The sequence below is a fragment of the Columba livia genome, chromosome 3 (genome assembly GCF_036013475.1).
Source record: "Columba livia isolate bColLiv1 breed racing homer chromosome 3, bColLiv1.pat.W.v2, whole genome shotgun sequence".
In the NCBI taxonomy this organism is placed as follows: domain Eukaryota; kingdom Metazoa; phylum Chordata; class Aves; order Columbiformes; family Columbidae; genus Columba; species Columba livia.
Genome location: NC_088604.1, coordinates 7,339,909 through 7,365,957, shown reverse-complemented (window position 1 = coordinate 7,365,957; position 26,049 = coordinate 7,339,909). Strand labels below are relative to the sequence as shown.

The window sequence follows — 26,049 nt, the reverse complement described above, 5'->3', positions numbered from 1 at the left end:
CAAACTTTGTCCATGTCATCTCCATTTCTGATTTTGTTGTATTTAACAGTCAAAAGTGAAGAGAAAGAATTGGGGAAAAAAAAAATCTAAAACTAAATTTAAATTGTGGTGACTACCCTTAAATATCCTAAACAGGGACCAACTTATACAAGGTGAATGTCTATCTTTTTTAAACATTAGGTATGTAAAAGATGACTTGCCTTCACCACTCTACCATGTTTTCTAACTACTGAACCCCTGAGGAAATCTCAGTAAATGTAAAGATGGGTTCACACCAGCTTGTTTTCCTGTTATGCAACAATTTTATGAGCCCATTTCTGGCCTGACGAGGTTTCCAGGTTCCAAAGCCCTGCACCCTTGGGGACTGCAGCTCCTGCCGAGCAGGGAGAGCTCTCATGTGGAGAGGGCTTTGAAAACGCAGGGCTGGCCCAAAACTCTGACTCTGTGAGATCTGGAATTGCTCCAGCACCTCATCATAGAAGTACTCACGGTTCAGAGTATTTTACTCCTGAAAATCAAACTCAGATAAAGATTGAGTCTTAGTTTAATACAACAGTGAAACCAATATTTTAACTTGAGATTCAAATCCCTGTTTGATTGCTAGCTGCAAATCCTGGTTGTTTTAACATCCACATACAAGTTCTGTATGCACAAGAATCTCTTCTTTTTAAAAATCCTGATTAAATTCTTTTATTTTCAGCTTCCATTACAGAAAAAGCTTACCATAAGCAGAAAGCTCCTCACTAATCTCCAAATCTCCATGGAGATGCAACGGTTATGGTGCTCTCTCTGATCTTATAGTTTTCCCACTGATCTAAAAATAATTTTTTTGTTCATAGTATTTTTACAAAACCTGTATTTTTTTTTAATTTTTCAGTGTATCAGAGTAACAACTATGAAATAAAGAAAAGTTCTGTTCTTTTGTTCTGGCTTTGAAGAAAGATAATAGAAATAACCCCTGATTCACTCAGAGAACTATTTTTATGCCATTTATGAGCATGACCTTCAAAGAAATACGAAACACCTTCTTCAGTGCCTTGAAATACCCATCATAAATGTGCATCAATTAAATCAAAGCTCAGGCTCTTTTTTCAATGGACCCATATGACGTAGGGAGGGGCACCCCTCCCTACAGCCATTAAAGCAAGTCTGTTTGTGAATCCTTGAATGTTTTGTCAGATAAAATGATTTATGTCACCTCTGTGGGACCAGACTCTGCCTGGAAAAGCTCCTGTGGCTCCTACAAAAAAGTCACTTTGTACCTTTGCCTTTGTATGATCACAGAGAGCCTCTGCGCAATTTTCCAGTGGCCCAAATTCCCCTGCAGGATGAATGCCCCCCTGCCACTTCATGATGTGCTGCCAAGACAATGCACGTTCTTTCCTTTGCCTCAAGCCTGCTGTTTTATACTTGGACATTTCATTTGGTGCCTTCCAACTTCTGCACCATATTGTAAATTGATTAATTTCACCCTTTCCATGCTGGTGTATACCATATACCATCTCACTTCTCCCTCTCACATGGTAAGTCCCTTTAACCTATCATTGTGCAGAAGATGTTCCATGTCCCATAACAGGGTTCTGCTGCCCTTCACCAGGTCTTCTCCTCTTCCACTCTATCCTCTGAGACAGGGCACTTGGAGCCATGTATGTACAGAGCAGATGTGGTGTGCCAGGGGTGTGGGCAGCAGCTTGGTACTATTTTCTATCTCAATCCCGTTGCTTACCGTACCTCCCATCGCATTTTTGACTGTAGCTGAGCTCACCACGAGGGCAGAGCAAAATGAGATTAAAACACTGCCATGTCCACTCAAAACCATCTGGCATTCAGCTTAGCACTGGTGTAATCTCCTGCAGTTTCCGAGCCTTGGCTGGATGGATTTACAGACAGATGACTGCTGAAGGTGGGAGGATGAGTCTGGGAGGAAAAGCTCCTGAGGGCTATGCAGCCTCTGCCTGCCCGTATCACTTTACCTGCTGCCAGCACTGCCTATGGAAGTTTTCCACTGAGCTCCTTTTGTCAGAAGATCAGGAGTGGAAAGTGAAGATGACTGACTTCCTTCCCTTGCTGTTCACAGTTGGACTGCTCAATTGTGTAGCCCATCAACCCCTCCAAGCCATGGGAATCCAACCTCAGCTCTGCTGTTGCTCCAGAGGTGCTCCAGATCATTTCTCATCCGCTGGTCAAACCAGCAGCATGACTGCTAATCAGAGCAGTGTATGAAGCAGCAGCACAGCACCATTTGGTCTGCCTCCCATAGCACAGACCCTCCTCCACCCCTCCTTGGACTGTAACTTCATGTGGAGGCTGAGCCACCCTGCTGAAAACCCTGCAGGCTTCCAGGACATTGGACCAGAACAGCCCAACTGAAGGGCACAGAGCAGAAGGACTGGCTCTGAACAGAGTTTCTGGATTATTCTTGCGCCCATCACTCCTTACACATCACCCAGGTCTAGGGAGGTAGGACAGGAGGCATGTGCCACATAGACAGAGATGGCAGCTTTGCAAGATCCCTTGGCCAAAGCCGCCAGCTGTCTCTTGGGGTCCTGGGGGCAGAGGGGAAAAAGAGGTGGAGAAAGTGTTTTGTTCTTTATTTAGAGAATCCTTTTAATCAGGGTGACAGAGACAAGAACAAACAAGTTATTAACCTCAGGCTTTGGGTGTTTCTCATCACACCAAAATGAGTTTTCTTTCTGCAGCCACTCATCATGGCAAAGTACTTTACAGACACATGTGGGTTATGACTTGCACTGAAATGGCACAAAAGCCAGCCTTGATGTGAAAACATAACAACTTTGTAATCAAAACCCAGAGACAAAACAACAGGTAACGACGTGAATCTGTTATCTTGCTTTATTTGAAAGCACATTCAGAAAACAAAGTGCAGAAAATAAAGTCTGCCCGTGATGGCATCAGTCTGGTTGTGTGCTTAGAGGAATATAAAAGGGCAGAGAAAAATGAAAATAACCAATCTGTTGTTCCAATACAGTGACAGCAAAATGTCCCCTGGTGTTAAATGCAGCCAGTAAGTTACGGTTCTTTACTGCTTCATAATACAGTGGTATATATTAACAACATATTAACTCTGCAACTCCACTTGAGAACTTACACAGTTATTTACAGGTTCACTTAATAAATTTTCTCTTACATTGTTGATTGCAGCTCCAGGACATTGCACTGACACAGAATGCATTGGAAATATTTATGGATACTAAGAATTGAATTTCATACTGTGAGTTACAAGACTGTAGCAGTTTATGAACTTTCTTACCTCTCTGACCTCTGAAGTTCATTAATAACCATACTCAGATTTTCTGTGACACTTTGAGCTCCAGTATGTTGAAAAAATGCAGCGATAAGTATTCTAGAAAGTTCCATATTAATTTCTTACAGCTGTATGCAGCTTTGAATGTTGCTTGCAACACCAACATGCTGACACTTCAGCTGTGTAATCCTGTGGGCCATTGGAAAGGTTAAGTGCATTTTTAAAAGAATATAATGAAGCAGAACATGGAAGCTGAAATCACCCAATGACATGAACAAAGTGGCCTTCAGCCTTCCTCACATTCATGCTACTTGCCAAGTTAAATCCTTACTGCAGCCGGTACCTCTTCCCAGTGAGAGGGATCCTCTTAGCTCAATGTCCGGCTATTGAAGTCAGAGCTGGAGAACTAGCCCCTAGAAAGTGGGCAACACATTTTGCATTTGTTGGGTCCAGCATGCTCGCATAAAGCTGAAAAGAGATACTTTCTCCTTTTATTTCTATCACAGTTTCAGAGCATGGCCAGTCCCTGATTTCAGTGGGGTTTCTTCTATCTCTAATTGAGAAAGGAGCCAAATCCCTATTGACTTTCTCTCTTCCCTACAGACCCAGACCCGCTATTGTAGGTGTTGTAAACCATGTGCAACTCCAGCAAGGCTGGTAAGGCTGCTGCGGTAGAAAATTTGTCAGTCAAATAAGAAATGCAAGATCCTTTTTTACATTATAAACTGGAACTACACATAAATCATGGACTTGTAAGGAAGTGTGTATCTATTTTCAGCAGGAAAGAAAGAATCTGATCTCCTAAACAGAGGAGGATAAAGATAGCTAAAACATGCCTGTGATTTCTTGCTCTACAATACTAAGCATAGATCAGTATCAGGACATGAAATGCAAATACAATTCTACTGCAAGCAAACTGAAACGATAAATATAGCACAAACACTAAAAACTACACTTTAAGTAATTTATGAATAGGACACACCTCCAGTAGTAGGAATGTCTTTCTGTACAATGAATACACCTAAGTTTTGAGGTGACAATCATATTTTGTTTATTTTGGGTTGTTATCACTAAAAATCTCTTGGTATCTCTGTAAGTTTAACTCTATTAAGAATATAATTCCTAAGAATGAAAATGTAGATCACAGACCACCAACAAATGTTTGTCTAAAGGTAATTTTCTCATGTAATTTCCCTGTGGTTATTTGGTATATTTCAATTTAATCACTTGGAGATTCCAGATTTATTATCATATTCTCAACAGCTCAATAGCATAACTGAAAATATTTTATTCCAATAAATTGTCTATGGCAGAAATTACAGCACTTTATTTCAGCTTGAACTGCAAACGTTGCAATCTGATGCCTCTCTGAAAAGCTAATCTAATAACTGAGAAAGGAAAGCTACTTCTTTCGTAACAAAGTTTTACTTGGCGTCTGTATGTGCCACTGCATTGCAGCAACTTCAGATTTTGAAACAACTTCATTAGAAGTGAAGATTCACTGTCTGACATGTCTTTTGAAGCAGGTTTTAGTGTATACAATCTAGTACTCATTTCTCCAGCAACAAAAGTAGGTCTTAAGGTGAGATTCTACCAACATTTAAATTTGAAATTTTTCAGAAAATCAGTTATCAGGACTAAAACGACCATTTAGAAGTAGTTTTAGTTGTAAATAATTTCTGATAGTGGATTAGCTAATCTGTTCTTGAATATCTGACAAATCATGCCCTAATTTCCCCTATAAGATCTTTTCCAAAGCTTGATTGTTCCATAGTGGAATCAACTCAGCTTTTCCTGCCTTAGCTACCAGCTTTGAATTCTTATTCTACCACCTTCTGAGACTGTGAATATTTTCCTCCCTTCATTTACATTAGTATTGCCTTAAAACTATTTATAAGCTGATATAATTTACTCTCAGACCTTGCCTCTTTTGGCTACTTAACCAGGTCATTTTCTCCTCTTAACTTTAATTTCTTATACATAATCAATTTTTTCTCTGCTGCTACACTTTCCTTTAGTTTCTCTAAAGCTTTCCTTAGCTTTGAGGAACAGAGCTGCAGGTGGACAGGCAGGTTCTCTACACAGTGATGAATCTAAGATAATGGCTTTTAATTCAGGATAGAGGATGATCAGATGATTCAGTGGAACACTTTTAGGTGTTCCAAATCACCTCCATGAATACAAAATCCTAAGGTAAAATCCCTTTCTTGGTATGTTTTGCAAGACTAGCACAGAAAGAATAAGACTTGCACACCAGCCCCTGTGTCTCCCCTTTCACAGACCAAGAAGACCTTCACATTTCTATTTTCATATCTATTCTTTACACATATCTATTTTCTAAATGTTTAATATTTTCCCTAATGTAGAATTATTCTTGGTGCAATGCAGACATTATTCGTAATTTAAAATGTGTATATTACCACCTGCTGTGTCCACAGTCTATGACTGAAATATATTCTTTGTAATATATTCTTTCTTTTTTTCAGTCAATGCTATGTTTACTTGATATTTAACAACCTGATTTGTCATTTTATGTAAAGATTAAGACTTCTATTCCCAAAATTCCTTTTAGGTTCTAGGTCCAAAGTACAGATCAGCAGTCTACCTTACTAACTCAAAACACCTACTAAAACTTTGCTATTTATTAGCATCTTTCATCCAGATGTTGCAGCTACCTGATTTGATTCTGAATTTCTCTCTTAGAATAGATCTCAACCAAACTAGGTGGCAATTTTCTAGAGTTTTCTACCCACTTGAGACACAGAAATACAGTCAGTGACTGATGAAGTCTCATTATACACAATTAGTGAAAAAAGCTTTAAGTTCAGAAGTAATGAAAGCGTGAAACCCTGTAACTAAGCCTTGTATTTCAAAATATTTTGTTCTGACCTATAGGTCCAAGACTTGTTCCACCAGCTACAAAGTGAAGCAGAGGCATAACTTGGGAAGTGAAGTTCAGATTGGACAATTACGAAAATAGTTCTATCACTTTATGCACTGTGTGCAAAGTAAAGAGGAATACAGGTCATCCTGAAAAGCAAAGCATGTAAATATGAGAAAGGTCAGTATGGGATTCACAGTGGCTCAAGAACACATGTAAACATGATGATGAGATTAAAGGCTTCTTCCCTTCATTGCCTACTTTAAAGTTAGAAGCATCTCTCCAGAAAACCTAATTTCAAGTGGCTAAATATTCTTCCTTGGGGCTGGAGAACTGCAAAGTCTTGTGAAACTTGGAAAGACGTGGATCTGGAGGAGACCAGGCAGTCATCCATCTGTCTTGGAAGAGGGCAGTGAGAGAGATGGGTGTTGCAGTGAACATTATTTATTAAGAGCTTCTCACCTGGGGCACGACTCATCTGGGAACAGCTTGAGATGGGAAAAGTAACTAGAAAGATGTCAAAGAGCTTTCCTGAGGGATGCAGGCTAACATATCTAAAAATTCCCTAGTGAGAAGAAGAGGTACAAATACAATCATAAAATGAATAATGTAGAATTACAGAAGAAGTAAGTGTCTGGCCATTTAAAAGCAATTCAGATTTATTTTCATGACCAAGATCACCCTGCACACTGGAGGTGCAACATCCTACAAAAGCTGTTGTCCATACACAGTCATCCAGGAAAGAAGTTCCACTAAAGAATCCAATCCACTTTCACTATGTCAGTCAATTAATTAATCATACTCTCTTTATATGAGGACAAGAAAAGTTTATCTCCCTTTCGATGCCACAAAGCAAAAAACCTTCAGGCTGCAATCTTGAACTGTAGGCCATAAATATTTTTAATAAACCACTTGTTGGGTTGGGATCTTTTCATTATTATTACAGGTGTAGAAATAAATTTTGCTACAGCTGCACTCAGCTGCATGGACAAACACTTTCTACTGTCTTCCAAAAGCTAAAAAACATAATTTTCTTTTTTAGTGCTTTAATTTTTTCAAAATTTTCTGACATAAAAGTTTGCTTAATTCCCATATTTCAAGTTTCTCTTCAAGCACTTAAAATATTTATAGTTCTACATTGTCGATGGATTTTCAAGTCTGCAGAAGGTTTATACACATTCTTCATCTATGACTGAAAATGACCAAATTAAATGTCTCCATATCCACATGCTTTGCATAATTTCACTGTCTGTAACCTTGAAATACTGAGTAGCAGCTTAATCTCACTGGGGCAATCTTACTGTCCAGGTCCGCTCATTATCTAAATGAAGTCTTAACCTATGGCAATTATTTCCTTCAAGCCACTGACAGTGAATTCAGATAATATTTTGCTTCTTGGCAGCTCAGTCTGAATGTGCACATAGGATACATAACAAAAGATTCTCATTCATGGCTATCTTTCTTGATGACACTAACTTCATTGAAAAATGTTTAGTTTAATGTTAATACATAAAATGAGGAACTTTCTTAATATAACAAAGAGGCAAAAATATTGAAAATTCAATAGAGCTATCTTTACTCAGAGTCGTATTCCTTACTCATTCATCACATTGAGTAGGTTTTACTTTGCTGGTGCTTTGACTAAGCTCAGGTCAAAAACCAACATAAGTTTGAACTTGCAAAACATTTAGTAGATTTCTTGAACAGAGAGTGAGAAATTCAGTGTCTTTTGATGACCTTAGTCCAAGGTTCCATGTCTCAGTTTTATATAATTATCAATTATCAGAATCAATACATGGAGAGTACAAAACTCTGTCAAGTGCATCAATGGCAAATTATTTCCTTTTGAAACATCAGGCTACTGCCTTCAATTAAATTCAAAGTCAACCTTGAAAATTTGAATCCATAATAAGGCCCCCCATTCATCTACCACTCTTATCCCAAACAGAGCATGAACTAATTTTGTGGTGTGCTTTATACATGTAGACAAAGAGGTGCTCAGGTTTTCTTTCATCATTGAATCAGATGAGATCTTTGAGCTCTTGGGTTCAGGTTCTGGATTTAAATTACAGTACTGCATGCTCAAATGTTATGTCTTGCTTGAGTCAATAAAAACATATATCACTTGAACACATGCTCAGTATAAACATGTCTTTATCTCCTGCTCAAATTAGAGTCCTAGTGTTCCTTACAGAGCAAGACACTATTCAGTAGTGGTAAAATTGTGTCTTCAAACAAATGTAATTATGGCACAGAATAAAAAAATAAATACATTTAAATAAATCATATGAAACATGTTTACCATTATTCTGCAAGTTCATATTTATAGTTTACTAAACCTCTGACCTATTTAGATAGCACATGTATACTCCCTATAGTGGAATCAAAAATGTTTTACAATCTTTAAGAATATGAAATTCAGTCACACTATAAGTATATACCAATTTTTGGGATGACACAGCAGCAATTTCAGAATACATAATTTTAAAAAGTAAAGAGAAAAGTACCCTCAACTGAAACTACAGGAAAGGTTCATGCACAAACTGTGAATTGATCTACCCTGAAATCTGGCCAGACTGGTGGGTAACTCCTACAGTCTTACCAGAAGATCTGCTACAACTAATCTCCATTTATAGGACCAAAGTATGTTGGCCTTACATCAGACCTTAGTTACGATAAACATATATAAATACCAACCCAAAAGTTTACCTGGATGAAGAAAGGAATAAAAGCTTCAGAAAAATAGAGAGAAGATTGTCAATGGAATAACCAAATCTGGAAATATTGTGAAGGATGCCTTCTGCTCTGGATCAGTTCTCGGGCACTACTTGCAACTATAGTCAAGAAATGAACTCGCCTTATACTGAAAGGTCTATAGAAGTGAAAGAACTCAATTTCTTGGGAAAAATTAGCACAAAACATTGTATAGGTAACGTGAGAACTCCTTTTACCTCTGTGAGTTCTCCTAGTATTTATTCAAACTTATTTTGCAAAATATATTACAGAGGAGGAAGAAGTACTTTCTTCTACTCGAATATGGAAATTCGACAAAATTCAGCTTTTGTCACATTGTCTGAATATCATTTGAGAAAACAGCAACCATTTGCACTGCAGAATTGGAGTGCTGGGACATGCCAAGAAACATCAGATTACTTTAAACCTTTATGATATTATTATATGAAACAATATTAACATCACTACAGATTAGCTAAAAAAGAAGTTCAGTTCAATATTGCAGGGAATACATGTTAAACACAATTGTGAAATAGCAATATGATAAAAAGGACCATTAAATGTTTAACAGGAAAACAAATGAAACTCTTTCATAAATGCTTTCTTTCCTTAAAGGAACAATTCAGAATAAAGCTTTCACGCTTGTAATTTTCTTTTATTCTAATGAACAGTCAACATAAATCTGTGTGGGAGATTCTTTGATTTGCAATTAACTTATTTTTTATAGTATTGTATTCTTCCCAAAGAAATTACATACAAACACCAAATCATTATTTTAAGCATTACAAATCTGTTTATACCGGACTGCTAATTTCTGGTGGGCAGTGATGCCTCTATCTTAAGGTAAACTAAGAGAATGGAAATAATTATGGTTCAGATACAATGCAACTTTTTAGACTGCCTTACTCTGCATGTCTTTTCAAGGCACCATGTTTTTCTGTTAAGTGCGTTAGGAAGTTACAAGCTTTGGTTTAGTAAGCCTGTCTTTCTCCCAAATCTTTCCTAATCCTCATCCTTCGAGGGTTTAATATTTAAAAATTAGATACAACTGCACTGGAGAAAGACTTGTCTGTTACCTGTGCTGTAAAGTTCTCATTAATTCACTAGTTTTGTTTCTGGTTTCACGCTGAGGATTGAGGAAGGATTTGTCATTTTATATTAAACAGTGATCTCATGAAGAATGATGAAAAATAAAAGACGAAAAAAGTCAGTTACTGTTCAATAAGTCTAACCTGTCTGCTTATTGCTGTCAAATTTATTTGTAAATTTGGCAGAGAATGGTGAAAAGATGTGCAAACTGTTAGTTTCCTCAGTTTGGCTTGTATAGGGCTGACTTCATTTACATTCTACTTTTTTGTTACAAAGTCATTCATGGTTCCAAATTTTTTAAATGACACTGACACTTGAGCAAGAGACCTTTCCCTTCTCATTCACAAATATTATACTGACCATCTGTGGTGTATGAGTGTGACACTTCTGACCTTGCCTTGACTAGCAGCAAATATTTCTGAATATTGAAGGACTGAAATCAAAGTGGTTTTAAGGCAGGTTGCAGCCACATGAGTTGGAGAGATATTCACAAGGAATAGTCAGAGGGTTAATGTTTCTCCAGTGGGTGATTCAGAGCCCTCATAAGTGGAGCTCCAACTCTGATTTGTCCTCTAAGGAATCCTTACTCTCATGCTCCGGTGACAGCAGTGGGAATCTAGGGAGGTTAGCTTTCGCAAGCTAAAACTGGCCTTTGTGAATACTTCCCTTTCCATGAGGCAAAATATCATCCAAACTATCAGTTCTGTATGGCTAAAATAAAAATTAAAAAAAAATAGAATAAAATGTATACATATACATATGAATATTCTGTTTCTTCTTCCTCTGAGTGCTTAAAATATTTTACCGGCTCCAATCACAATATTTTAGTCAGGATGGAAAAAGCTACATTTTACATAGGACTAGGGAATAAAAGAAAGCTGTCATCATGCTTCAATTTATTTACAGAAAGAGGAACTCGAGACAGTGTGATTGCTTGTCATCAGGTTTTCATTTGCTGTCTATGAAATTAGCCTTCATACTTCCAGTTGGGTTTCGTTCATCGCCATCGAGTCTCTGTGTGCAGGTATGGTATACATCCTATGGGAAGGAGAAAGAACAATTTTCTTGATCGTACCAAGCTGACAATTAAGTTCATAATTCTGGGAACTGATTTTTCCAGATAATTTTGTTCACTGTATAGGTCTAGGAAAGTCAACTTGCATTCAGCATGAGGAATAAGTTAAACATCCTTCCTCCATCAGAGTGATAACATGGAGGTTAAATACAAATCCAGCCTCTAAAGATTCACTGAAGGCTACTTGGATTTGTTACTCATTTGCCTAAAACTGCAGAATGGTCTTTGGTAAACTATAAATTCAACACCTCAAACACAACATATATAAACTGTATGTTCTCTAGATGAGATAAATCTGAGTGTAAGATTATAGAACAATCTGCTAAGTGAAACTGTGTAACCTTGAGATTCACTCTCTGGAAAATATATGAAAAATGCTGAAAACAGTAAGGGAATAATATGAATGATTAAATGGGCCTTCATGCCTCTAAGAAGTACCCACTAATGCACAGATGTTCTAGAATTTTGAAGCAAACTACTCTTGTTGGAATTTTACAGATTCACCATTACTTGTACCTAGGAGGGCATCTGTGGCCTTTTTATCAGATTAACATCCATCATTATCTCACTGATATTCAGTCATAGAAGTAAGAAATTTGTCTGGCCTAAGTCAGAACTAAAAGCGTTTTTCCTCCAAGTGCACAGTTAGTCTTTTCAGGAACTCCGCTGGTGGTCAGCATGAATTTTGCCCAAAAGTTATAAATAGAAAAGAGACCTTTTTATGAGACCTTATTTCATTTTAATTTGTTTGGTTTTGGTTTGTTTGTTTTTTTTTTTTTTGTATAAGTGGTAACTACAGGGTGATTAAGAAACTGTTGCCTCTCACAGCTAATTCTGTGGCAGAAAGGCATGCTATTAACAGGTTAATTATATAAGAATTTAATACAATTCTCTCCCATTTACTTCACTGTCAATGGAGGTCATCAACACCTTCTGGAGATAACCCATATGATGATATGAAAGAAAAGGAACAGGAGGGTCTGATCTGAAAACCACTAAAATCAATGGGACTTTTTTCCAACTGTATTAATGGAGTTGCAGCCAAATCTGAAAGTAAGAACCATCTCCTTACTTGTCTTTTTACACCTAGAGTCACGTTACAAATTTCCACGGCAAGAAAGACCCTGAACCTGGTCAAAACCAAGATATTGGATTCAAAGAGCTGTGACTCTTAATATATCTTTTTTTCATACATTTTTGGAATATTGTGTACTTAAAGATATCCTACTTTTCCAAGAAATTACCTTGACTTCTTCAAAGAGTTCTTCTTCTGCAGTGACTTCAATCCACCTGGCCGGCAACAGGCAAACTTACAATCAATAACCTGGTAAATAATTGGGTTGTACATGGCTGCTGACTTTGCAAGCAAAGTTGGCACCACTGAAAAGTGAATGGGGACTGAGTCCGGCTGTCCAAAGGCTGACCAGACAGAGACAACAGCGTAAGGGATCCAGGCAATGAGGAACCCTGCGCAGATCAACATTGCCACCTTGTGAGAGGAAAAAAGAGAGAAAGAAATTAATGTAGCAGTTGGACAGCACAGCACAGGGCTAGGCAGAATGCAAAGGAGCACACAACAGAATGGAAAAGAAAAATTATAACTTGCTTCAGATAAATTTACAACACGAAGAAAAGCTGTCACGCATTTTTCTTCTCTTTACCTAGCTCCTGTTTTCCTTTTACCTGACACAGAGCAGTTAATGAGTCTGCTATCATCAGAGGCCTTTAAAAATGCTTTAAGGTTGGGCTAAACATGAGGAAACTAAATAAGATCTAAGAAAACAATACTTCTTTGACATCAAATTCAAATTATTTAAGGAGGAAAGTCATTTAAAAACATACAAGCTCTATTTTTTAGGATGATATATAACACAGAACTGCGAAAGTTTCTGAAAATCTTCGCAAGATGTTTGAAATGAATGCAAGTTAAGCTGAAAATGTTTCCTATGGGGTTTTTCTTTGTTACTTTTTTGGTTTTTTTCTTTGTTTGTTTGTTTGTTTGTTTTTCTTTCTTATTTGCAGAGCCCTTCACTTCTATATCTTCTTCCAATCAAATATTCCTCACACTTTCAAAAAGAAACCTGGTCTCTTTTGCATTCCAGAATGAAAGAAGCATGCACTGGGAAAAGAAGACACAAAAAAATTTACGTGCAATTCTTCCAGATTCTGATTCCTTTGAAATCAGATTCCAAATTTCACTAAGTCTGTGTCTTTGAAGAAGTTTCCAAGACTAAAGTAGGTCCTGATGGTATGTGGGAATAGGGGACCCTGACTATCTCTGTAGGTGAGTTTGTTTAGGAGGGTATATTCCTGTCTATATTTACTGTAGCTCCTTCTGCTGTCACTGAGGCAAAAATAAGGTAAATTAGGAAAAGAAGAAAAGAGTTTGGAACCCCCTGATCTAATTCAAAGCTTCTTCCTCTCTTGTAGGTTGTGCTGATGCCCAAAAGAGAAGATGTCAAATCCCAGCGTGACCAATAACCTGCTACGAGGATGGCCATTGGTAACAAGAGGCAGAAGAATTTTGCCAAATTATGTTTATATTCTGCCCCCAGGAAAGGGTCTATGACCTATCTGTCACTGGAAAAATGCCAAACATTTGAATCCCATTCAAGAGAAATATGGAATGCATAAGCATAAATTTATTCAATAAGGCATGATCTGTCAAATCTTTGGGTATACCCACTCCAGCAGATAAAAATGAGTATATTTACCTGGGTAAGCCTGAACTGAAACTATTGGGAATTCAATTGAGAGTAAGAATGCCAGTACAATGTCTATTTTTTTTTTCTGGACGGGGCTCTGAGCAACCTGATCTGGGTGAAGATGTTCCTGCTCATGGCAGGGGTTGGACTGGATGAGCTTTGAAGGTCCCTTCCAACCCAAACTGTTCTATGATTCTATGACTGCCCTAACCCATAGTATGTATTTTGTACTCCGTTAGAATCTGTAGATGCTTTAAAAGGCAAATTTCTACCAAAGATTAACGTTGCATTCCTGGTAAATGGGAAAAGGTCTTCCTTACAAAATGGGGAAACATAGCCATAGGAATGTTCAGTATAAATGTTAAAGAAAAACTTTCTGGGCTCAAAATTTGTGGTGTATATACTTTACCTGAACCAGCCTGTCCGTGCTCAGACACAGCCAGATACAGCTTGAAATAACATAATTCCTGAAGAATATTTGCCATTATACTGCTGCCAGTGACAGACTGTTACTGCATCCAGACTGACAGCTGTTCATGTGCTTATTTGAAATAAGGATAATCAGCAGAATTACAGCAAAAAATCTTCAGAAAGCACACATTTTTAGGGTATTGCAAAACCTTTTGGGGAGCCTTTTGTTCCACATCTTGATGGTAATATTTATTTTGGGGAAACTTCATTTTTTATGCTTTTTTGTTGACTGTCACTGGAAAAAAAAAAAGTCAAGTATCTCAAACACAGCCATTTTTTATAAATTGTGCTGTGGAGTTAAACAGATTGTGATGGAGGCTCATTTTCCATATTTATATATGTCCTAATGTTATGTTCTCCACTGTAGAGCTGAGACAGAAGGGACAACTACTAGTGTTTTGACTCAGATCACATTAAAGTTTTACATGATCCCTCCAATATGGGATACATATCCCTCCAATCAGTCTGCAACCTCAAATCAAACATCTCCAATTTTCTTCAAAGGAAAGGTGCTGAATTACTACAAATCAGTATTGTGCTACAGGAACCTTATTTAAAGGCAAGTACAATTTTACCAGCTGTATTGGCAGCACTGATCATACAGGTAGGTAGCTGAGGTTCTCCGATACATTTAGACATACTGTCATTTGTTGCTGCATATTATATAATTTTCAGTTCAGCTCCCTAAAAATGTAATAAAACTCGATCAGCCAAGCAAAAGATGCTTCTTGTCTCCCTCTTGGCATGGCTTACAAAGGCTGATGAATCTTTTACAGCTAAGGAATCTGGTTTTGTTCAGTACAAGTTTTTATTTTGAGAGATTTCCTGGCACAATAAGCAGTATCAGCAAAGATCATGGTTGTCATCATTGTCGAATAGAAAATAGATTCAGTCAAAAAGGGAAAATAGGATATGGTCTGATATGGAAAATTAATTTTATCACTTGAGTGCATTTTTATCAGCAGCTCATGGCTGAACCTAAATAATAAATTATTTTCATAAAAACAGTTGCAATGTCATAAGAGTGACTTTGGTTTATATCTTCATTAATAGAGGAATGTAAGCTGTCTGAAAGTTTTATCTCCCTGTTACAATAATCTGCTTTTTATCTGTTTTTCTGTTATAATTTCTCTGCACCTTGAACACTTTAAAATAACTCTTTACAACAGTTTCTGAAAGCAAAGGGAGTTTTATGATGGGGAAAAGGGCCACAGGGAGATGATACAACGTTTGTAAGGTCACGCAGGGAGGTTGTGGCAGAGCTTCAAACTGAACGATAATCTGGGGGACTCGAGTGCAGTAATCACAAAATTATGTTTCAACCCCTGTCTTTTCCTGTCTTGACAGTATGGAGGAGAAAGCTGGAAGAACCACCTTCAGAGCATCATACTGTTGCTCATTACATGGTTGAAGTTCTTCAAGCCCGCTCTTATGACCCAACAGAGTAAACTGAGTTAAATCTTCCTACCTACCTTGGTCAGCTTCATTTCAAGTATGTTGCTGTTCTGAATCCTGGTATCATAGTGAGCAACCTCTTTGGTGGATGACTTGACTTTTAGAATGATTTTGACATAGGAAAACACAATCACTGCTGTTGGGAACAGGAGGCAAAAGAAAAGAATACTCAGAATAAAAGCCTGTCCCGCCACCGACGCCTGTGCCAGCCACCAGTCCAGGGTGCAGGAGGTCCCAAAGGGCTCGGGGGCATAGCTCCCCACACCAGCAAAAGGCACCGTAGCCCAGAAAGTAGCATAAGCCCAGATCATTGCCAGACAGATAAATGCATGATGTCTCTTAAGCCAGGTACCTGGAAGATAATTCAAGAGTTACAACATCAGGTCCATATGTATTTAGCACAGTTGAATATGTCATTGTACACATGCAGTAAGAGTTTGCTTGTCTGTTTGACAACAACTGCTATAGGGTTTATTTCACCTCTTTCCACCAACTATAGTATATATATACACCCCTGAGTTAGGCACCCCAGCTTACATTGTACCTCATGAAAATAAATACACACTCTTGGAGAGGGCTCCACCTGACATTACTTCAGATCTCTACTTTAAGCTGTGATGATTTGCAACTTAGAAGAGTCCATACAAAACCAATCCAAATAGCCAGTTCAGCAATGATCGTGGGGATCTTGTCTAGTAATTTTGAAAATTGCTTTGTGGTTTCTAAAGGCATATTCATAGTATGTGGTTGGATGAAACGGAGATTCAGCCCACATGAAGGACTAAGTGTTTGGTTCAGCTTTTTGTTGTTCAGTATGAAGACTCACTAGCTGCAACTGTATGACACAACTTTATTTCCTGTTCTTCCTGTCACATACTAACTGGCTGAAGTTCAATCTCAAGACACTTCTCAACATAAAACATTAACCCAAGTGACTGAAAGACAAAACTTTACAGACAAAATAACATATCCAAGATTTATTTATATCTTGTGATTCTTTTCCGGTACAGTAAATCATCATATGCCTACAGTCAGAAGTATTTGTAACTGATGTTTTCATGTACCATTATCCATTTGTTTTTTTTTAAATACTAATGGCGTGCCTGGAGTGATGGAGTGGGGTATTGTCTCCCTGCTTATCTTGCATGCAACCCTGTTTCGGCTAGGAAAAAGTTTCCATTTACAAGCTGTCCACTATCACCTTTGTTCATCATGTTGGACTCAGCTAGGACTAACAAGTTAAAATCTATTATTTACTCAGAAAATCAGTTCCTTCCACCTTGGAAGCTATAATCTGTTTTCACTCCTCATCCACCGTGAGAAGCTTTCTTCAGAATTTTAGAATGACATGGAACAAAACCAAAGCACAACAAACATTTGGATGCAACCAATGCACCTACCCACCTGGTTTTAACATTTTCAGACCACTGGAAGGAAAATGAACACTGACTGTCAAATGCCGAATTCAAGCACAAGGGCTGAGAGACAGGAAGGTGGTTTGTGACATTCAGATGTGGAAAAACTAGAGCAACAAGAGCATGAGGACTAAAATATCTGTATTATTTTTACAGCTATTGTCAAACCACGGCAACTGATTACTAAAAAAAAAACCAAACAAACAAAAAAAAAGTTGCTGCTTTTGGAGCAAACTGAAGGTGTAAGTATATAGTCAGGTGCTCCAGGTTCCTGACTGACTTAGACCACAGGACTTGCTTTCAGAAATTGCTCCAACAGTTTCCAGGTTGCACTTCCTTTAACAAGGGTCTTCCTGTTCCTATTCCTAGAGGAGAAGTATGTCTAGGAGTAGCTCCCTGTGTTGAACAACCTACTAGAACCAGGTAGCTTCACATGGAAGAATGACCTGGGAAAGGCCAGGTTGTAAATCCTGGGTCTCAGGAACATAAACAGGATCAAAAGCCCTTGTATAGAAAATGGCTAAGTTAACCATCTAGGCTGAACATGCTAAACATGTTTATTGCTCTGCATCATTTTTTTATGGACAACCATGATGAGACATCGCTTGAGAAAACAAGCTTTGAAGTGTTCTGTCTCTCTTGAACTAAACACCAGAGCTCATGGTGTGAATGCAGCTGGCCATGAAATGTTTACTTCAGCTGACCAAGTCTGAAAAATTGCTTATGATTTGAGTTGCTACTGAATTATTTTGATAAGACCTTTCTAGAATGAGCTGAAATCCTGCTAAATGTGAATGGTGTATTTAAAACTCAGCTAAGGAGACTTTCCCTGCACTCACATTTCAGGAAAAAAGTATGAACATGCCAGGATCTGTGACAGCAGATCTCAGTGCAGTACCACAGCTTTTAATTGACAGCACGCTCAGCTCTTGGGCAGCCTAGCTTACACTTCCCAGCTGAAAACATTTCTTATACCTTAATATTACATGGTTGATATTATATGACATTATAATGAGAATAGTTGTACATCCTTCAGGTCACATGGGCAAAGCGTTTCCTATAAGCAAAGTCACCTTGAGTATTCCCAGGATTTTGTCAGGGACCTAGTCCCTTATAATGCAAGGAAAATGTCCTTTCTAAACTGTGACATCTTTTAGCTGGCGAGAATGAAGCATATAATATTTCATATCCAAGAGAAGTAAGATATTGATGGATATGGTGATAACACCTTTCATGACTGAATTAATTGGATCCTTTCAGCTTCCATCTCCATATTAGAGAGAAGGCATCATGTTTGTCATGATCTATTGCACATCCAAATCTTTTAGATGTTTTAAATAGCTTGCCACATATCTTAAGGGACTTTAAATGTCTAATAAGGAATACCTTTGTATGTCAGGCCACAATACCCTGCAAGAGGTGCTGTACTCAGATCTGTTAATGTCAACAGGCCTTGATAGACACCAAGTGATTTATCCGCGAGTGATTACTAAAACTCATAACTAGAGCAGGCAGCAGAGAGAAAACGGTGAAGGTGTTATGCCAAGCAATACAAATTTAGTTGGGATTACTTGGGTCATACAAATATGTTCCTCCCATCTGTGTGTTCCGCTCTATATTTAACAAAAGAATTTCAAATAGCTTAAGTATGATTTCAGTCTATAAAACTGTATCATTTAATACATTTTTTCCATAGTCATTTATTATAGTTTTTATTTCTTACCATAAGACAAGTGACAAATTTTTAGATATCTATCCAGGCTGACAGCTGTCATAGTAATAAGGCTCCCACAGCCGAAGAAGAAACCAGCCCATCCATACCAGCGACATCCCATCCATCCAAACACCCAGCGGTGAGAAAAGAAGGAAATGATACTAAAGGGTTTTCCTACAACTTCAAAAAGAAAAAAGAATGTCAGTTGACTGATAAAATCATAGAATCTTAGAATAGTTTGGGTTGGAAGGGACCTTCAAAGCTCATCCAGTTCCGAACCCCCTGCTATGAGCAGGGACATCTTCAACCAGAGCAGGTTGCTCAGAGCTCCATCCAGCCTGGCCTTGAACACTTCCAGGGATGAGGCATTCATCACTGATATAAACACTGTTTTCCAGAAAAGCAGACACTCCCTTTTGCCCAAAGATAATGTAAAACCAGTCAAAATGCTTTGCAGAGTGGAGAGAGGGATTCAGGCACAACAGATGTGATAACTTACGTGTCCTGTCCACAGGACTAAAGTAAGACAGTTGAACCCACATCCCATAGCATCTATGCTATGGATGAGCCAAGCCTGCAGAATGGCTGGAAACAGGTGATTTACTGCCGACCACATGAACTGGAAAGTAAACCCATACTCTGGTACTGAGTGTGTGCAAGCCCGTCCTATTATGAAAACTTCAGAGTGTGTGTTAAATCCACATGCAAATACATGCCAGAATGTAAACAGTATGAGCGATGAGTGAGGCTGGGCTTAAAACTAGTACAGATCTAGTTGGGCTACGTCCCTATAATTGAGTGCCTTCAAACAGAGGATAAAGAAATTTGCCTTCAAAGAGAACTTCTGCAAACCAGCCAAGGCTCAACAGTAGGAAGTGTGTTGTGGTAAAGTGTTAAGTTATTAAGGAAGATGGTGCTATGGTTACAGCATGGACTTGAGCTGCAGAAGTGGTTTCAGCTCCTATCTCTTCCTTGGTGACACTCAGGAAGTCACCTGCTCACAGATATTGAAAAGTTCTAAGTATCCCCAAACAGAAAGGGAAATACCTAAGTATTATATTTTGGAGACTCTATCCTAGTGGCACCTTAGCTCATTACTCTATTTGTAAAAATGAGTGGTGCATTGTGGAAGAAATGAATTTAGGTCATATGTTCCATTCTTACATTAAAACACATTAACATTGTTCATATTCTTTGTAAGTATCATAAAAATAAGAAAGTTTAGAAATACTAATTTTCTAGCTGGAATCTCCACTTCCTGATTTTATTTTATTTTTTGGCTCAAACTGGGCAAAAAAAATCCCCAATTTTAATGAAACATAAAACTCAAAAATACATAATCTAGGAACATCAGCTTGTTTTCTGAATCCTTCATTTCCACTTACCAGACTGACCTGAAATGCTCTAAGGCCTGAACAGTTGAATTGCAACATTCGAACAACATTAAATATTTAATTCCACCTTCCCGTGCCTGTATTCCTTCCTGCACAGGAGTTTCCAGAGCACCTCAAGGAGTCGAAAGCATCTCAGCTGCCCTGGGCTATTTTTCCTCACCGAACAACACTGTTTGTAATGTCATGGCAGCTCAGCAAATTGTTTTATAAAGAAGGCAAAAACGGTCTCCCAAACAATAATTCCCACAAGGTAACCTATTCGTAGAAGTCAAGAAAAAGTCCATTTCATTGAAGTGTTCTGTAGAAAAATACTTTGGATTTTTACCTAAAATATTCCATTTTGGATTAAACTAATGAAAACTAAACATTGTGTTTTCATTCGTAACAGAAAATTGAAACTTTTCTACCAAAATAAAACATGGTGGAAGATGTCCTTTGCTTCATGTTCTGTGCCAAAAGCATCATGATTGAAAACTCTTCAAAATGAGACTTATTTTTAAACAAGATATTTTGGGATTAATTTCCTTTAGCTTAAACATGTAAGGGAAACTCCGCCTCAGCCTGAAGGTTGTGCTTAGGTCAACATATTATATGCTTCTCTCCAAACAGAATAGATGTACTTCAATTTTTCAAGCAAAAGCTGATCCCAGTGATTAAGATTTCAAGGAAAATACATTAAATGTGGCAAGGTCTAGGATATATGCCAAGAGTCAGCAACTTTTCTAATGTAAATCATTGTTAGTTCTTAAGACTAACACATATATTTGCACAAAATCAAATTTCTCTTCAGTGGCACAGGACTTGGAGCGTGGGATCAGTGCAAACGGAGCCTGATGCAGTTTTGAGCAAGTGGCTGGTGCCACCCTGTGGTATCTACAGGCAGCAAAAGTCCCATCTTCATTGCAATCAGTCCAGCAGACAGAAAACATCACGTTTCGTGAGTCAATGTCTTCTGACAACAACAACAACAAAAACCAAACCAAACCAAAACAAAACAAAAATGCAGGGAGGAAAGAGCATGCATGGCTGTGTCAATCACAATTCTTTTTAATTATAACATTTAAACACACAGGTGAATTGGAATCCCCTTGGAAGACAAGGTGACCAAGTGTTATGTTAGACACAGACCTTAACAGGGAACTAGCAGCCCTCATGCTACAAGGGCTCCCAAACAAGCTGTAGTTTGTATGGTTGGGACATACAGCTTATATGCTTAGGAGATATCTGTTTACATTCCAAATATATAGCTACAGAAATTCTCCTGAAACACTCTGTCTCATTGGAGTGACTCTCATTGGAGTTGGGCATTAGCCTTATAAAATAAGACAGATTCTTAGGACACAAGAGAGATGGGTGCATCACAGAAGAGGCAAAAAGCTAGACTTTTGGGTTTTTTGCTTCACTTCTACATGTTGCAAGGTGGAAATAATGTCTCCATGGCAGATATGTTAAGGAAATAATTGGGATTTCTTTGTTTGGTAGCAGAGCAGAGATATTTATACTAATGCCTTTCTTCTGCTGAATACATAAGTATCTCCTTCAAAAAACCATATTTACTGGTCACCAGGAGGCACCAAAATTAGTGGAGGCTGAGGGGGTGAGCTGCTCTTGGCCGTGCACAGTGACAGCACAATGAGCTTTGGTTCAAGGAGGCTGGGAGACATCTGTATTTTAGACATTTGGATGAAGGCAAAAAACATTTGGCAGAGATGAGGGCAGGAAAAGGGTACACTGGAGTTGGGGATGGGATCCTGGTGTATGCAACACACAGGGGACAGATGACTTTGAAAGCATAGGAACAAGCTGGTGTTGATATTACTCCAGGGAGATCCCATGGTCAGCTGGATCACATCAGGTCTTTATTCCCATTGGATTGTCTGCCACCCAAAATATCCTTTTCTAAAGGACATCCAGTCCTGCCCCCGCATTTGCATTCAGCCATGAGCATCTGAATGAGATTCATGTCCAGAGCCAAAGGAATTATTGCCAAAGGCATTTGACTCTGAAAATTCACGTAAACCTTTCCAAAGCTCCCTCCTCTCATGACAGGGCATCCTGTCTGTGGGTATGAAATAAAAATCCCACCAGTTGGCTGATGTTCCTCTTACTCTATAGAGTGACACAAACGCTTATTTTCTTGACATGACGATAAAAAACGACAGTCACTAGAGGGAAAATTATTAGCTTTGCTAGGCTGATGGCCACTGGCATTTTCCCATTCTCATGCTCCTCTCCAGTCATATTTGGCTAAATATGTATTTTGGAGGTACCTGGATGCCTCCCATAGCATCCTACAGCAAGAAAACATAGTTTTATTGAGCTGTAATATTGAGCTGTGATTCTGTGTTTTGTGGTTATCATGTCGGGATGCACATGGGAGCCAACTTTTAAGGCCTGCCCATTGCTCGGATGAACAGGAGTTTTGCCTGATTGATAGATCCAACCCTATTTTTTTCCCCTGTAGTTTTCATTTATTTCCGTCAGCTTGTTCAGGAATGTTGTTTTCTATCTTTCTTTCTTATTTATATGTAAATAATAAAGCAAAAGGCATTTTGGGCTCCCCATGACTTCCAGAGGACTGACTCTTGCTGCTGCTAGAAAGAATGTTGGGATGGGAAAAATAAATGAAAATAAGACAAAAAATTACCTGAAATGCCCAGATCACACACTGCTAGATTAACAGTCATTATCTCAGCAGGTCTCAATTTCTTTTTTCGCTTTGAGGACATAAATATAACATACCCATTTCCCAGAGTTGAAAGAATCCCTGCAAAGTAATTAAAAAAAAAAATAATAATAATAATAATAATTAGATTTCTCCTCAAAAAACCCCAGCAATACCTCAGCAATACCTTGTGAAATTCTCTCATATTTTCAACCTGAACCTGTGGTCCCAAGGCTAGACATTTCACTCTGAAACATCATCATCTCATCCTCATTATGCAGCTCATTGAGACATCTACTGCAGCCATTTCCCTCCCACAACAAATGCTATTTTTTCCCCTCTGCAGCAGGACATTTACTACCTGGGCCTGCACAACTATCGACTGAATGCACATAATAGAAATCCCAGAATTCCTCTGCTCCATTCAAGCCCATTTGTCTCACAAACATTTATACAACCACAAGAATGAAATGCAGCCATCTGTAATCACAAAGACCCCAATCTCTGACCAACATTTATTTCATAAAACACTATAGTCAGAGGTTGAGAGATGCATTTCTAAAGTAATGTAAGTTATTTATATTAATATTGCATCTTAAATTTTACAGTAAAATTATTTCTATCATAATGAGAAAGAAAAATGGTAAAATATGTCTGATTTTAACTTCCAGCTGGAATTCAGTGCATGAGGAGCGATCTTGTTCATACTGGCTGACATTTTTTGCCTTGTCACCACCCAAGGACCCACCCTGCATGTGGTTAATCAGCCAGTCACACTGGTATCAAAAATCAAAGAGTTTCCACTTCCCTTTAGGAGAACAAAACTCATGTTTCAAAGATGCTGAGCCCAGAGTGAGCATTTTGCAGTGGAAATGCAAGAAAGCCCAGAACATCCATTTGAGGAAGGAAGAGTCACCCCCAAAGGTGAACACCCCGAAGGGACCATGGCCCATGAAGGTGCCACGCTGGAGCAGAGGAGACAAGTAAGAAGAAGATCCAGAAGAAAAGAGTAAGAAGCAAAGAGTGGCACAGACCCCAACCTCCTGCACCATCATTGTCTCGCCAAAGGGACCCATGATGATCATGAGGGGGAAGAAGAGACGCCAGGAGTGAAGTTCAGCTTGGACAAGGTGTTTTCCTTGAGTATTTAAAGTTTGTTAAATTGTCTCCCAGCACCCAAATTAGTAATTAAATGTTTTCAGTTTAATTGAGTTCCCCGTAACGAGTCTGTTTTGCCCCACAATGAGTTTGTTTTGTTGATTGTTTCTGCCCCATCGTTATATCCACCCTGTTTTAGTCTCCGCTGCTTTCATTCTTCTCATTTCCTCTCCATCCCACTGTGAGCAGCTTGGCTGCTGGCCAGGGCCAACCCTCTACACTACTATAAAAAAGCTGTAAATAATCCAACTTTCCTCTGTTGATGATGCAGAAAACTCACTCTTTGTGGCGCTTTCCCACTCATGGCTCTGGTGGTGCAAACTCAGCCATATTCCATGTTTCAAAAAGACCCCAGCAGCCCCCACCTGCCCAGCAACATCTCTCTCTCCAAATATTGCACCTTCGAGCATCACATAGTTTTCATCACAGTCTGTTGAGAGACCAGACCTCAGGAATTAAATCTCAGGAATTAAATGGGTGTTTCCCACTTCTCGTATGATTTCCTCTGGCCCATCGACGGAATGATCCCCTTGCAAAGGTGACGTGTCCTTACAGATCCAAGAAACCCAACCTGGGGACATCCATAGGGCAGAGACACAAATGATTCCCAGAGGCTGATACCAGACTATTTCTCAAGAAATACAAGTAACTGTGGAACCCAGAGTTTACCAAAATAATGAGAAAAATACTTTGATTTTGAATTTTTCAGTAATAAATTCAATACTTACTTAATTAGAAACACTTCTTATTTGTCTACTGACAACATCACTTTCTACATTAATTTAAAAAATAAACAGGACAGAAATTGTCTTATCATTTAATCTTAGGTTTTCTCAGTAAATTTGATTTATCCTTGGTGAATGAAATTTGAAATACATCCTACTCCTATGCCTTTGAGAAATTAATCTGAATTATAAGTATATACAAGAATTCATCCAAATTATTTTCTTCCTTGCAGCCAAGTGAATGAATCTCAGTGTTGCTGAGCATTTTTCATATATCTTAATACTTTTCTTTCTTAATGCTATTTTCTTTCTATTGATATTTAGGATATCCAGCGTGACAGCATTTACTTTGAAACACTGTTCAAAAGTGCCTGACATTTTCCTGAGTCTTTTTCAACTGACTGGTAGTCCAGAGAGATGTCTTCATCAGAGAAACCTCTGAAGCAACTGCTCATTATTAATAACAATATTTCAGAGAGCACCAGTCCACTGACTTTCTAATCCTGGAAGGTGTCCAGTGATAATTGTCTTTTGTCTATACCTGTGTCTGACAGTTGTTTATATGAATTCTTATTTAACTCCTTGGTGACAGAAACTTTATAATCTCTGTAGATTAAGCACCTAATGCTTCATTTTTCCTGCTATTAAAAAGACTTTCCTAGACGAAGTCCTCACCGGTGCAGGTTCCCAGCTGTGGTAGCTGCTGGCAGGTCATGTCTTGGGCAAAGCCCAGGGTTGAAAACAGGGGAAAAAAGACTCTTCATATAAAAAATAAAGGCTCTTTTCCAGGAGAAAACAGTTCAGGGCACAACTGTCCACTGTTAATATTTACATACTAAAAGCCAAGGATACGACAGCTAAAAAAGTGCCACCTGCAGAGAAAGAGCCAACCTGCAGCCAAAGGGGAAAGTGTATAAAAGAAGAAATGTGAACAAATAACATTCCATTTCTCCAATCTCACAGCATGCTGAACTATCCAAGGAAAAATAAATAGATAGATAGATAGATAGATAGATAGATAGACAGATAGACAGACAGATAGATAGATAGATAGATAGATAGATAGATAGATAGATAAAGACAGTTCAGGAGTTTGTATTCAATTAAGTTGTTTTGTAACATGCTGAAGAAGTTTGCAACAACAGTTTGCAAATCAATAGTTACTCGCCATGGGCTCCCAAAGGAGCTGACAGCCAGCAAGTCTCCGCTCGGTAGTCAGTTACCATACCCGGCCATACAGTAAATCAATCAAGTCAGTGATGGAAAAGCTAGCAGGTGAAGTTACAAAGTAAAAATAATTGTTT

General features: G+C 38.3%; 1 protein-coding gene across 1 annotated transcript in view; it reads right to left on the bottom strand.

Annotated features, from left to right (window-relative positions):
* Positions 1–9,067: 9,067 nt before the first annotated feature.
* LOC102084116 (opsin-5-like) overlaps positions 9,068–26,049 on the bottom strand; it is a 32,074-nt gene continuing 15,092 nt past the window's right edge. Inside the window, exons 3-7 of the mRNA XM_065055740.1 lie at positions 22,845–22,964; positions 18,813–18,983; positions 15,692–16,026; positions 12,288–12,532; positions 9,068–11,006 (exon numbers count right to left, since the gene is read on the bottom strand). Coding sequence (XP_064911812.1) covers positions 10,943–11,006; positions 12,288–12,532; positions 15,692–16,026; positions 18,813–18,983; positions 22,845–22,964 — 935 coding nt within the window. The 3' untranslated portion in view covers positions 9,068–10,942. The remainder of the gene's footprint in view (positions 11,007–12,287; positions 12,533–15,691; positions 16,027–18,812; positions 18,984–22,844; positions 22,965–26,049) is intronic.